This window comes from Pistacia vera, unplaced genomic scaffold (genome assembly GCF_008641045.1).
Source record: "Pistacia vera cultivar Batoury unplaced genomic scaffold, PisVer_v2 Contig301, whole genome shotgun sequence".
Taxonomy (NCBI): domain Eukaryota; kingdom Viridiplantae; phylum Streptophyta; class Magnoliopsida; order Sapindales; family Anacardiaceae; genus Pistacia; species Pistacia vera.
Window position 1 is genome coordinate 132,164 of NW_022196115.1, and position 14,875 is coordinate 147,038.

The following is a 14,875-nucleotide window of genomic DNA, read 5'->3' on the forward strand; positions in this document are numbered from 1 at the left end:
ATTACGGTGTTCGGTGATGAAGATAAAATAATTATAGAGTTGGTACGTATTGATTTGGACAAGTTGGCCAGATTCCTTCTTCCATACAAAAGGGGAAGGAAAATGGTGGGGCTGGAATTTATTTATATGGAAGTGTATGGTGTGTTTGTTTCGAGCTGCCAAAGATTCTGTAGTGGGAGTTGAAGAAGTTGACGTAGTTTGGGGCCTCAATTAGTGAAGGTGGCGTTGCTGTAGCGGTCCACATTGGAGGGGTCGACTCATGAACCACTCCTCTTGGCCGGTTGGCCCTTGTCTCCCCAGAAAGGTGGCCTCAAATTTCAATGGGCAGAGTAACCCATACCCTTTCCACGATGCCAACCATAATCTTGATTCGCAAATGCAAATTTCTTATATAAAAGTAAATCACTCTCAGCAAAATGCTTATCAAATTCGGCAATATTAACCAAAACTTCGAAATAAATAATCATAACCTGAAAAGAAAACCGAAAAAATTCTAGAAATTTGTAGAAAAATAGATAATATTAACCAATTTTTTTGCTGCCAAGGAAGATAAATAATGCAGTATATATTAATGTATTTTATACAAAAATGACCACTTCGACAATAAATCTGTAGGGCAAAGCATAAAATAGTGCCTGCCTCTTTTCTGCCTCTCTGTCTTCCTCCGTGTATGTGTGTGTGTGTTTTCTATTCAATTTTTGGAAAGAAAAAGGGTATTTTCCACGATTGTGAAAAGATAAGCTTAGGCTTCCGCAGCTTAATGAAAAACTTGAGTAGCATAATATTCACTCTCATTAAACACTGGTCTTAAATCTTCTTTGCACATAAAATCCAAAGGATATGAAACAAGATGTCCGTGCACTGACCGTAATCTCTCCATTGTATCAGTTTTTTTAATATCTCCGTTCACATATGATTCAAGATTCACAGGAGCTATTCCTAAGTCTATGGTATTATGTCCAAGTTTCTCTTTCCACATGGCAACGTCTTGTCTGAATGCAGCTCTGCATGTTGACATATTTGACGAAAAATATAAATTAGCACAATAAATAAAAGTGAAGGGACTAACTCACATAAGTATCATACCTGGAATGTATAAGATCGTTGGGTACACAAGAAAAGACATCCTGGTAGACAGCCGTATTTGTCTGTCAAATCAATAACATTCTTCACAGCGTAAGTTGTTGTTACTCAGAGACAAAGTGCAAGAGAAGCACAGCAAAAACGTCATGTCAATAACTCTTATGTTTACACGCTCATTCTGTTCTCACCTTTGCTATTGCAATCCATACATCTTTGTATGTTGAATCAATTACTGGGTCGATTATTTGTTTTATCTGAGGAAAAAAAGGGAAAAATACAGTATCAGCTGAAAGACCTGAGATGCTTTATCATGATAATATGTTTTCCCGTTACACCGTTAAAAAATTAATGCATGCTTCCGATATGCAAAATGTAAACAGTTCTAGAGGTAAAAGCAAACTGTGAGGTCACTAACATCTCTTGCACGAAGACCAAGGTGTTCAGACCACAGCGACAGGCGAAGACTCAAAGCAAATTTTCCAGCCTTCCATGGTTTTCCTCCCATACATGAATCAACCAGCTCTTTGTCTTCAATAAGTACTGCAATCTGAAAAAAATCCATGTCGTCAGCAAGGGCAACTTCTTCAGGAAGTGGACACATTGACTAAGAAAGAACTAGAAAGGAAAAACGCTATGCTGTCAGAGTCAGGCACAGTAGCCTTTTTCCTTAATTTTTTCTTTGAAACCAAGGGCTGTGCTGGGCCATGTTATTTCCTGCCCAGCAGTCAGTCCCTACTCCCTACTTGAAAAGGTATATTTAGGTACTGAATCAGGATGGTAAACTAGCTACAGCAGAAAAACAAAACTAGCTTCAAAATCTGTCATCATTTTTCTTTGAAAATTTTTTACACCAGATTTGCTGGACCTGGCAAACACATGTATATGCTTTTTTGTCACCAAAAAAATTCTATACAGAGCATGCTGTTAAAACTGGAAGCTGAAACCATGATTTGTTAACAAAATCATGCATGTTGGCCTCAAAGTCTGAAATCACATACTGAAGATAACCCATCTAGAATAAAATGATACCTCAGAATCTCTTGAACCAAGTAAACTCCTATCATTTATATTAGCTGATCCAATCAAGGCTACACAATCATCAATTATCATAATTTTACTATGCACATACACCTGCCAAAAAAGAAAAAAAAAAGGAACAAAACTTTAGCTTTCTTATATTCATGCCAATCCAACCATTAAAACATTAGAATACAATGACACCCAGATTCCAGTAAAGAAATACTGACAGAATTCACCAATATTTCAGGAAGATAAATGATCACATATGCATATAATAAATTGCAAAAATGAAAAAAAATACCTGACTGGTGGCCACTGGACCACCCTCAAATAGTCTACCATAAGACCTAAGACCATAGAAAGAAATGTAATCATGAGTTTTTGGACCAAGAAGTTCAAAAAGGTTATGCAGTATTGAATTCTGTCCTCTGCAAATTGTTCGGTACTGCCAATGCATTATGGCTCTCACAGATGCTGCACCACCATCATCAACACCACCCTGCAACAATTTGGATTCAGTACAAATATATATAATCAAAATAACTCTAAATTTCAAGACACACATGCAAGGAGTAAAACCTGAAAACCTGGAAGCAGTGGTATGACAATAATAACCCTGAAGCACTTCTTATCATTGTATGCTCGCATAATACGCCTGTATAATGCTTCTAAAACACGATTCCTTATAATTTCATCCCCTGAAAGACCTGATATAAAAAATTGATTCTGGGAACGATTGCCCAAAAGTTAAAGAAAAGTCAGGATAAGGAAACTATACATTAGAAATTCTGCAAGCCTCCTCAAGTTGAAGGAACAGTTACTCTTAAAGACCAAAAAAACCAAATTTGTAATCTATTATATAAGGCAAAAGTAAATTTGCATATGAAACTCTATCAAGCAAAAATCTCTGCAGCAAGAGTACAATACTCTTTTAAGTCATTGATGCAGAAAGTGCTAAAACAGATAAACTGCTTTACTTTCTTTCATGTAAAAGATTTTTAAGTCCAGTATATACCTCTATATAGATAAAGTGCTCTGCTTTCTCAATGAGAGAACAATAAGCACAGTGAATGCTTTCTTCAATTTGGCTTGTTCCAGCAGACCACTGACTGACACTCCTTAAAATCTGAAAATTAGAGACCATTATTGATGGCAGAGGATACAACATTTTACTTATAATTCAAACAATTCGGGTGGAAAACAAGTAAGTGGTGAAAATTATAAAATTGCCATGTTAAAAAAAATGGATCACATAGATACATCAATCAAGAAAACTCTTCCAGCTATGTTATGCATAACTAATAATTAATTGTCATCTAGCACAAATGAAATTCCTAAATGGGCTAGAAGGGTGCAGAGGCCTGATATAAAAAACTAGTCTACTTCAACCAACGTTGATAGCAAAGTGAGCCATATCTTAAACACGAACAAAGCTGTTCCAATTTGACAAACCAGAGACGCAACAACTACAACACTTCTGTCCACCCACCATAGCATATAGGTCCTAAATTTATATATGGAGGTAAATTCTAATAGTCCCGAAGATTTCAAATACTATGTTACCCCTTAATCAATAGAATACTAGAGCATTGGCATTAATAATTTTGATAAAATTGGAAACAAGGTGAACTACAACAAAAGCTTGAAATAAATAAACCATATATCAAATTAGAAGATTCAATGATATCATAGTAAAAATGAGAGTAGATTATTTATATTTAGCCGAGAATGAGAAAGCTTTAGATACCACATGATTTAAAACAAACCTGACAACGGCACGAAGTACGTGGACCTACTTGTCCTGTTTCATCCATGGAACCACCTTGATCACCACGTTCTTGCTTTTCCCACCACTCTGAATCTGAAGTTTTATTGCTTGTCTGTGTCATTACATCTAAAGGTATTTTCAAAGGCGGGGGGGAGGAGTCATAGTCATCTACAAAGCCTTTCATTGGTGTATCTGTAATTACCGGTTCAATTTTGGCTTTCTGGTAGCGGAAAGAAACACTTTTGGTTGTATTAATATCCATCCCATTGGATTTTGGGCCTCCATGAGAACCATCCAACCCGCCCGAATCTTGAGGTAGGAGCAGTGGAATGTCTTGAAAAGATGACCTAGAGGAAAAGGAATCCTGTCTTTTCATTCCTTTAGTATTGTCTTCACCATTCTTACGTTCTATCTCCACTTCTCTGCTTCTTCCCATGTAATGTGGAATAACCATCTGGTGTTGAGGCATAAGTAGTGGAATTGTTTCCTCATAAGGAGCTTTATTTCTCTGGAAAGAAAAAACATTCCTGTATTAGAATTTCCAATTACAATAAATTCCACAAAAGAACCATATTAATTAAATAAAAACACGTACCTTAGCATAATTCCAGCGCTGAACAAAGTGCCTAGCCACATCACGACAAGGTGGTCCCCACAGGGCACAATGGACATCATGCCAAGGCATGCGAGGGTATTTTCCACGATCCAGTTCATCCTTCATTGTATCTTCCCATGAATTGGGTTCAGATTCCCTGACAAAATGGAATTGACTTTAACAATATATGTGTGTATATATATATATATATCAACTAAACACCATTCCATCTTCCAACCAACTTAAAATCATAACCAAACTTCCTTCTCAAAGCAATAGAAGAACTCAGACCAAACCAACTGGTCATTGGCACCCTTGAAATGTTAGGTCCCAACATATTGTAAACACGTGTCTTTTAATCCCTACCATAGCATGTCCAACCAAATGGTAGTTGGCAAACTGTTGTAGAAGTTCTCTCCATATAAACTTCAAAACTTCCAACTACTAGTTATTTACTGCAGAAGCAAGTTTTTACTACCAAAATATAATTAAAACATGAGCATCTAGTTCACTTTGACCACTAAAGGAAAGCATCAGAAGAAGTTGTATTCCAGAAAATTTCACCATCCAGAAGGTACAACTTCAAGGATACAGAATTCTATAAACAAATACGGACTAATTACAAGGAATACAAGTTCAACAGTAACCACAGAGACTAGAGCTTTGATATTTTCTAAGCAATTCTCAAACAAAAGCTAGCAAACATTCTAGAAGTAGAATGTTTGCACAAAGGAGAACATACCTTGGGTTATAATAGTCCTTTCCAGGCCATACCAGAGGAGGATTATCACCCACTTTGTGTTCAAATGTGTCATAACGACCAAAGCATAAGTCCAGTCCTCCAATAAAGCAAATCTGGTAATCAACAATGACAAGTTTTTCATGGTGGGACCTATATGTAATCAAACATGGAAATCAGAAACAGAAATAATCCAGTATAATGCAAAAAATGGGATAAAGTATTTACATCTGAAAATACTCTATAATGGTTTTCAAGTGATCCATACCATAGGTAAACACCAGTAGAGAAGTGGTCCGGATAACGCAGTACCCTCACATTCTCATGAATGTTTAAAAGCTTTCTCTTGCTATACACACTGTTTATTTTCAAAGCAAGAGCAACCTCTTTGTAGAGAAGAATATAGATCTGTAGTCATAAGATAATATTACTGTTACTGCTCATTCAAATGAAATGCCACCAAGCTAAAACATAAAAAATTTGAATCAAGATCTGACCAGCATTAAAGCACAAAAGAACTACATATCAAGAAAAAATAATATGTAAAATTAATCGTACAGCCAAGATGTGCAGTGTAGATGGTATGCAATCAACATGCTACAAGTACACCTATAATGAAAGGTTCTGATAGGAAAAACAGTGAGATGGTAGAAATAAATAGTAGTTATATTTGGTTGAACACTAGTACGCTATTTGCACGATCTGATGCCACAAGCATCATATACAGCCTATAATGGTCATAATTCCTCCAAAAGGTTCAAGACAATGGTAGCACCAATAGAATACTGTGACAGAAAGAGCCAAAGAATTCATCTCGATAGAAATGATTCACAAATCACAGTCAAACCACACCATTTGGCCTATCAGGTAAAGAGTATAGAATTAAAAAAACGTATTGCAAATGGTCACTTTATCAATCTAGATAAAGTAATGACATTAAAACATTATCACAAATGAATACCTGAACCCCTTTCTTTGCTTTGTCTTCCAACAAAGCATCAAGCCGTGAAGAAGCATTAACATGAAAAGGACGCCGCATATACAATTCTGGGCACAGCCACCAGCCACAAATAAAAATCTGCAAGAAACTTAAGATCATCAGATGCTTAAACCATGATATAGTTATTATATGTGGACTACCATAAATTTCTGTGCCGTGGAAATGGGAAAGGGACTAACCTCTGATTTAGCATCCTCAATTGATGAAGCAATAGCTTCAAAGGCTGCTCTACCATCTACAAACCATTGAGCCTGACTTCCATCATCAGTCAAACCCCTAGGAGGAGCATAAGAGCCAAAGCGATGAGGATGACACCAGCCCTCTGGAGGCCTGAGGCCAGCGTCATTAATTGCAGCAACCCAATCTTTAACTTTAGCACTATTCTTGCTTCTCAAACTTATGCTCCGGTTTCCACAAGTCACCTTTTAAAGTTTTCAGTTACTCGTTAGAGATAAATTTTCTCAGGATTTGTTCAAAACATATAAATTTCACCAGCCAATTAATTTGTTAAGACTTTTTGTCGATCCTAAAAGTACACAGAAGAATGCAGGTCCAAAAGACTTTAAATAATTACAAGAAAAAGAATCAATAGAACTTACATATTAGGGACAAAACAGTTAACCCATATATTTCAAGTGTCAATCTAAAAGTTTAGGTATGGCAGTATTTCTGGAAATGAAAATTGGACACCAACTAGACCTAAAGACTTCCACTGAATTTGGCTCTGCTCAGCCTTAATTTTAAAGTAGGAGAACTCTTAAGAATTACATTTTCCCATCAGTTGCTTCATTCAGTGTTTTCTCCAGCAATTCCTTAATGAACAGAGTAACTTTATAAAGAGATCACTCATGAGGTAAGTCTGACCAAAAAATAGTTAGAAAGAAGTCCACTTCGTCATGCCTGAAAACAAAATGCTTATGATACAGAGTGCCCTATATCAGTCGATAGGCATTATGTTTTTAAATTTTAGGCTTCTAGGATGTCTCTTCATCACATGTAATCAGCAGATTCATTGACTAGAAATAGCCATGTTCGGCTACACATAAAAATCAATTATAATAAAAAATTATTACTTTAATTTTAAAGGTTAAGGCAGAAGGTAAAATTGAATAATAACCTATCAATCAAAGCAAAATATAAGCTAAAATAATGTAAATTTCAGAATATAAACAGCCTGAGTGCTGCTTACCTTAAATGTATGACGTAGAGGATTACGGTCCTTAATTTCTGTTGCTAATGATACTCGACCGTCACCATTCCCATCAGAGGATGGTAGCACATCGAAAACAATTATATCTATAGGTTGGGTATCGAAAGGATCTCCCAGAAAGGCCAAGAATCCAGGTTTTAGTACAGCCCACACCTGTACAACAGAAGGCAAACAACAAGGCAAAGTAAGAAAAGTACACTCAAAAAGGAAACTGAATGAAGTATAGCCTATTTTCCATATCAAGTTTTAATCCATGTGCCCAAATTCTTAATAATTACGCAAATTTTCAAATGAAAGCACTCATTTTAATAGCAAATAACAGCACGAATGAAATAAATTAAAAAAGAAAAAACTAAATCTCTCATATATATAGCCTTGAATAGCATATCCATAACTTCAAGTACGAAAGTTCGTTACCTTTTGCCAATTGTCATTACAACAATTAAACCAAGGACAGCAGTTGCATTTTCTTGAATCATCATTTTTTAAAATTTTTGGAAGATGCTTAACCATTACATAATCTTCTTTCAGCTTAGGGCCATACTCTGGTGAAAATGACAACTTTGAAACCTCCAAAAACTTGCAAACCTACATATGAAATTCCATGTTGAGAAAAAGATGGTGCAATAGGAAAGTGAGGTGCACAAAAGATTCGTATTTATAGCACATAGTGACTAACGGTGCATTAGTATTCTAAAACTAAATCGGAGCCACTCAATTTTAAGAACTCTGGCCCTGAATCCTTCAGAGTCATTGACCAAGTGTATTCAAAAGGTGCACAAGAAGTAAAGGTTAAAGCACAACTGCATGTACTTCATCATTGCTTTACATGACACAAAAAATCATTTGCACACATAATTAATCAATTGAGTAAAAATTCAACCATGAAAAACGATGTTACTAACAAGTTTACAAAGCATAACTTTCGAAAAACTAGTAGTTGCATTAAAAGAAAAAGGCAGATGATGCCAGATTTTATAATTTATGGACAACTCACAGATAACAAGTGGGAAATGCCAGGGAGTTATTGACAAGTGGAGTGAATCAAAGTGAGAGGCTGATCCCAGCATAGTAGAGCTCATAACAACCAGAAAGGTTGAAACTCACATATACATTTGGCAATACAAGAGACAATGGTGCAACAGAAAGAAAAACCATATGAACCAACACTCATGAACACATACATAACTAAAAAAGACAATTGATTGCAGAGATGTAAATACTATGAGAATTACCCAAAGTTTCAAAGAATTGTACCGTAAATTAAGATAAAGCACCAAAGCATACCTCTCGGGAGTTAACAATATCTATATTTCCCAGAAAGTGATTCAAGTATTGTTGCATTGCAACTTTTGCTCTGTCCGACATTGAATGCTGTCTTCCTAAAGCTGGCCGAATGACTGGCAGCGCAGCGCTTGATGGAACATCTCTGAACAAAAAACCCCACTTTCAAAACTATAACAAATGTCAAAGAATATGTTTAATGTCCATCAGAACCGGTCAGAACACGTGGTAGTAGTCACCTGTTCTTAGCAATTTCATCATTATGAACATGGATAGTATCATCATCACCTTCATCATCATCTTGTACTTCTGCCATGTGATCGCCTATTCCTAGATTTTGAAGCCATTCTTTAACCTTTAATATAATTTTCCAAAAACCACATCAAACCCCAAATTTTCCCAAACAAAAACAAATTCAAAACAAAACATGAAAGTTCATACTTGCAAAAACAAAGGCAGAGCACTGTATTCACACACACCTGCTCTTGCTTCTCCTGAATCTCCTCAAAAAAAACACGTTTCTTCAACGCAAAGTGCAAATAAAATACATGTGAAGCTTTCTTTACTAGCTTCCATTTGAACTGGTGAATAAAAACACAAAATCATTCCCGTCAACAAATACTTACACTGCCAAACGACATAAGAATGCATCTAACAATCAATAGAAGCAGTAAAACATTCAACGTTCAATCAAAGACAGTGTTAATGAGACTAACATTCAAAATATTAAAAAAAAAAAAAAAAAAAAAACAGAAACTTTCTAAAACGGAGAACAGAAGTAGAATGCATTAAAATCCAAGATGAAAAATATTTTAATATTTCCTCGCAACAGATAAGCTTTCACGCTTATTCGTAAACACACAAAGTGAAAACTCTGTAACATTATTCAAATTTTCATTTTCTATGGTTTCTCATCATCAAAACAAAATCCAATCAGAGTAAGACAATAATTCAAATTAAATTCACGACGCGTTCTTCATAATTCAAAGTCAAAAATATCAATTACAGAAAGAGATCGTATTCTCGCCTGTTTGTATTGAAATTCAATTGTGTAAGATAAAAGCATGGGGCTGATATCTGCGGCGTCGGGTCTAGAAACCGAAACGATGGTGGACTCAGGCAACTCATCGAAAATGCGAGACGACTCGGGTTCGGGACCCGAACCGAACGACGTAAAAAAAGACGAGACCGCCATGGTGGTCGTGGGCGGCTCTGATCGCATTTGAACGTAGCGGGGCCCACCATCGGACATCAACTGCTCTGACGCCATCTCTTTTTCTTCGGGGTTTGGATTGAATTCTGTTTTGATCCTAACTGTAAAAAGCTTTGAAACAAAATCAGATAATTTTTATGATTAAATACGAATAGTGATTGATCATTTGTATTTTGTGGGTCCGTTTCGATCCAACTATCGAGAAGGAAATGAAAGAAAGAAGCGTAATTTGTTTTTGCTTTTGGAATAATAATAATAAAAAAAAGTTAAAAACTAGTACCGACGAAAAGTACTGGACAAGAACCTGATCGAATTGAATTTTTATTTAATGGGTTGTGGATAGTCCGGAAATCGAGAAACGGGGCATGTTGAATTAATGCCAATCATTATTTAATGAAATTGTATTAGATTAGATGGTGATGATAATGGACTTCTACCATTTGACCGCAATTTTCTGGTGGGTTTCAATTCAAGTTCAACTTTTCAAACCGGGGCGCTTTAGTGAAATTCGGATCTACCTAACTGTCCACTACAAGCAAACAAAAATATCAAATCACGTGCTTCACAAGAATAACAATAATCAATAACGGTGACAATTACTAAGAGAAATAATAATAACAATAATAGTAATAATAGGCAGTTTATGATAAAATTATCATTATTTAGAAGACGGCCAAACCAAACCTCAGTTGCTTGTTGCTGAGTGGGCTCTTTAAATTATTATTTAGAAGACGTTTATTAAACTATAAAAATTAAAAACAATAGTGATAGAAATCCAATTTCTTCTTTAAAGTAATTTCTTCACAGATTCATGACGATCTAGAATTAGTATACCACAAAGTCACATGGTATAACTTGCAACTTCATCTTCTGTATGTTATATTGTTATCTAACAGCCTTATGTATGTGCAATTACCGCAGCTACAAATACAAATAGTGTATAAACGCCAAAGTGCTTTTAAGGAATCAAAACTTGCATGGATCTCAAATGAACAAGCAGCTCATGTCAAAAACATTCATCATCATTCAACATATAACAAAAAGAAACTACAGTTCATATGGTCCCAAAATTCCAGGGCTTCATAAATAAAAAATTTGCCATAACACAAAAAACAAGATAACTCGAGGAAACAAATTCCTACTCAGAAAACCAAAATCATTAACATATATGGGTTATAGATCTTCAGTTTTCTCTACAATGTCCTCACTGATCATTCATTTCTTGGCTTTCTTAGCTCCCCTACAAATAGTCGAGAAAATTATCAATTACTCCTGTCGCATAGAGATAAATAAAACAAGAAAAGAAGCGAATATCAAGTTTCTTACTCAGCCGGCTGAGGAGCTGGTGCTGCCTTCTCTCCAGGCCCCTGAGATATCATAATAACAAAATAAACCCACATTTCAGCTAAAAGCACAACTAATCAAACAAACACAATTCCAAAAAATTCTAACTGTTTGTTTATGTTGCTACTTGACTCTCCAAAAACAATTTGAAACTAAGAAAGGTTTTACAGTATTATTAAGTATCAATGACTACTAGATATCCTGGCACCAAGTTATCTTAACAAGGGTGTTCAAGAGACTTGATAACATATTGATCTCATACAAAGAGTTTTCCTGCTTAAAAGGTCACTTTTCTGGAATTAAATATGACAATATTCAAGCAAAAATAACTGGTTAAAATAAACTAGCAATCACCTGTGCTAGACGCTCCTCTCTCCTGGCCATCTTTCTCTCCCTGCTTGCTTTGTTCTTAGCACGCTTGGCCTCAAATTGGTCAGAAAGAGTTTTTTCTCTAGCCTTCTCAGCCTTGGATTTGTGGATACTCTCCATGAGAACACGCTTATTCTTAAAAACATTACCTTTAACCTTCATGTACATATCATGGTACATGTGCTTGTCAATCTTCTTTGACTCCCTGTATTTACGGAGCAAACGCCTCAGAACACGCATTCTCCTCATCCAGAGGATTTTTGTGGGCAGCCTGGCCTCCCTGGTACCCCTGCGCTTACCTGAAAGTATTCAAAGCACCGAATGACTCGGCAGAAATATAAAACTGAAATGATATGATTCAATTCAAGAAAGGCACGTTGATTGCCACACTAATTATTATTAATGCATACCATATCCAGAGTGACGTCCTTTTCTCTTGGCCTCCTTCATTCTGCGAGCACGAGAACGAGAGTGGATCTTTGTTGGCTTCCTGATGATGAAACCATCCTTCACCAATTTCCTGATGTTTTGCCCTGCACTCATTAACCACAGTGCACAATCAACATTAATTGACAGGGCCTCATAAAACAATAAAACTAGAGCAATATAGCCATTGACACTCAAATTATTAAGCAACAAGCCAAACCAAAAACAGTAAATTCCACTCATTATCAATCTGCACACAAAACTTTAACTACATTTTTCCACAAACAGTATTGCCCTTAACCTATCTCATTTCCGTACAGTATGATTTATAAACAGGCTCTTCCAGTTTAGTTACCATATAATCTTCATAGTTTATCTCAAAAAAAAAAAAAAAAAAAAAAAGCGATAAAATATCTTAAAGTCAACAAGAAACAACTCCACAACAGAACCTGGTGCTTACAAAATAATCTCTCAAACTTCCCATTTTCTAACAATGTATGATCGAAAATCAAAATTTCAATACGCTATAGACATCAAGTTCAAACACAATTATTGCACCAAATAAGAAATATCTCTTCGACCCTAGTAATTTATTCGCCAATAAACGGTTAAGCTCCTAGATCCACTGTACATGATACCTTCTATTAACATAACTACACCATATGAACGCAAAAATGAGGTGAAGAAAGATGGATAAATTGAGAAGGAAAAAATAAAAGAACTTACTGGAGTTGGCCATTGAGATTTCGTTGACCTCATTAGGGTCGAGCCAGACCTTACCACGTCCACACTTGAGGACGCTGGCGGCGAGCCGCTTCTGGAGCTTCAACGACACCATTTTTCTTCCTCTCTCTCTCCCTCTCGATGAGTGGCCAACAAGGGTTTTTGCGACTGAAGTATTTGGCGGCTTTTATATCACGGGGAACCTATTTGTTAGGGTTAGGGTTTTGAAGCGGCAACATTTAATGGGCCAACTGCTGAACGACGGCTGGGCTTGAACCAACAGCTGTCTGTTGTGGATTGGCTTTGATCTCGGGCCTTTATTGATCTTCGGGTTTGGCCCATTATATTTCAAAAGGATAATACAAAGCACATAGACCACAAAATTATAATGCAACCATGAGCTGGGCTCTTGGGCCTAAGTTAAGCCCAGACATTCCCAGGCAACATCCCATTAGAGAATGCCGAGCCCAGAACCCGAGTAAGCTGGGGACTTTTTCCCATTTGAGGCCCAGCCCAGGCACAATTCAACGGTTAAAGCTTTGTATCAATATCTGACGCGCATGCAGCACAGATCACACCCGCCAAACACAAACGACACGTCACACCAAACCCGCCATTATGCTATTACACGTAACACCTTGCGTATTCAGTTCACACAACATCTGTCCTTACCCTCCCAAATCAGGGCCGAATTTGGAATTTCCTTTCCTTTTTTTTTCTTTTCTTCTTTCTATTCTCTCAATTTCAACGGGGAATATTTATATTCCCTCACCAAGCAAATCCTAGCAGTCTTCCCTTCTAATCTGATTCTCCAGATCTCCCACTGACCATGGACATTGCTCTTCTGTCGGACACCGTATCACTCGCCACATCGCAAACCCTAGGCTTAGCGAAACTCATTCTACGCCAACCCTACTTACTCTCTGCCGCGATTCTCCCGATGGACGCCCTGGCGCCGCCGCCTGTTAAATCCAGTTCACCCAGAACGGCCCGTCGAACACTTCTCCGCAAAAAGCGACGGACGAAGAGGAGATCGTTCAGCGGCGGCGATGATTCCGAGGACAGCGGCGAAGGCGACGGGTTTTTCGGTGGTGGTAACGATGATGGAATATTTGGTGGGGGTGGTTATGGTGGGAGGGGGTGGAACTTTGACGGTTTTGGAGACCAAAATTGGGATGAATCATCGCGTTGGTCGTCAAATGATTTCGCTTTTGATTTTGTTTATGAGGTGATTTATTGGATTGCATTATCGAATTGCGTGCATTTCGCGTTCAAGAAGGTATTGAGGAGCGTGGCTGATGGTGAGAGACAAGCTTCCCATTAGATTGACTTCAATTTGATACTTGCGATTGTTTATGTATTTAATTGGATAGTTACGAACACCCTGTCTATATTTAATTGCGCAGTTAATTGTACATATTGTATATATTATAATTGATTTTATAAGTTCTTTGGTTTTTAAATTGATTCAGTTGTCAATTGCTTTACTGTTCATAGTCATGGACTCCTATAATCTTAGGTGTTAGTCAAGTGGTCAAACCTTTGGTTTGATTCTATAACATCTGAGTTGAGATTCATAGTCCATACTCATCAAGGTTGGTAATTTCGATCTCGTGTTTGCTAAATAAGTTCGGTATATTCTGGTGTAATAGAAATAAATGTAAGTCTTCAGATTAGAGGGTAGTTGATTTGAGTTTTAATCTTGTGGGCTCATGGATTTTGTTTGCTTAAGGACTGTCTGAATGTGGGATTTTGGAACTTTCAGATAGGAAATAGCTGTTTAGTTGTGATAGGAAATATGTATACATTGGTGGTGAAATGGTTTTTTATTTGAGAATGTTGCATTTAAGTTTGTCATAGAAAATTAGACATTCTATGCCAGAAAATGAGATGTTTGTTTATGTTGAAGTTGTAAACGAGTTTGTTGAATGTTTATTATTTTGTGGTTTTGTTTTGTAAAGTTGGAGGCTTTTTTGAGGAGTTGATCTGCCACTCTCAATTAGGGTATGCCTCTTTTTTATCATGGCTGAAAGCGATCCATTATTCATTGTTGAACAACTAAATTCATTTGCATTATTTTCTCAGAAGCATAAATACTTGT

General features: G+C 36.7%; 3 protein-coding genes across 4 annotated transcripts; 1 reads left to right on the plus strand and 2 right to left on the minus strand.

Annotated features, from left to right (window-relative positions):
- Positions 1-568: 568 nt before the first annotated feature.
- Positions 569-10,147, minus strand: LOC116135582 (phospholipase D zeta 1). 2 transcript variants are annotated; one of them, XM_031421292.1, is made up of 20 exons: positions 9,727-10,147; positions 9,179-9,280; positions 8,939-9,054; positions 8,703-8,844; positions 7,833-8,003; positions 7,395-7,568; positions 6,385-6,627; positions 6,167-6,283; positions 5,474-5,613; positions 5,209-5,358; positions 4,467-4,623; positions 3,870-4,379; positions 3,119-3,229; positions 2,683-2,829; positions 2,405-2,602; positions 2,113-2,214; positions 1,499-1,630; positions 1,272-1,337; positions 1,087-1,148; positions 569-1,004 (listed from the first exon to the last, which is right to left on the minus strand). In XM_031421292.1, the coding sequence occupies exons 1-20, from the start codon at positions 9,967-9,969 to the stop codon at positions 758-760; spliced, it is 3,330 nt and encodes a 1,109-aa protein (XP_031277152.1). In that variant the 5' UTR covers positions 9,970-10,147; the 3' UTR covers positions 569-757. The 2 variants fall into 2 exon arrangements, with proteins under 2 accessions (XP_031277152.1, XP_031277153.1); XM_031421293.1 differs by having other exon boundaries at positions 8,939-9,029; positions 9,727-9,752.
- Positions 10,148-10,916: 769 nt separating this feature from the next.
- LOC116135575 (60S ribosomal protein L19-1) lies at positions 10,917-12,976 on the minus strand. The gene is made up of 5 exons (XM_031421285.1): positions 12,778-12,976; positions 12,036-12,158; positions 11,611-11,924; positions 11,239-11,279; positions 10,917-11,152 (listed from the first exon to the last, which is right to left on the minus strand). Exons 1-5 carry the CDS (start codon positions 12,887-12,889, stop codon positions 11,128-11,130), a joined length of 615 nt encoding a protein of 204 aa, XP_031277145.1. The 5' UTR covers positions 12,890-12,976; the 3' UTR covers positions 10,917-11,127.
- Positions 12,977-13,422: 446 nt separating this feature from the next.
- On the plus strand, positions 13,423-14,205 carry LOC116135576. The gene has a single exon (XM_031421286.1). The coding sequence runs from the start codon at positions 13,604-13,606 to the stop codon at positions 14,096-14,098; it is 495 nt and encodes a 164-aa protein (XP_031277146.1). The 5' UTR covers positions 13,423-13,603; the 3' UTR covers positions 14,099-14,205.
- Positions 14,206-14,875: the final 670 nt, after the last annotated feature.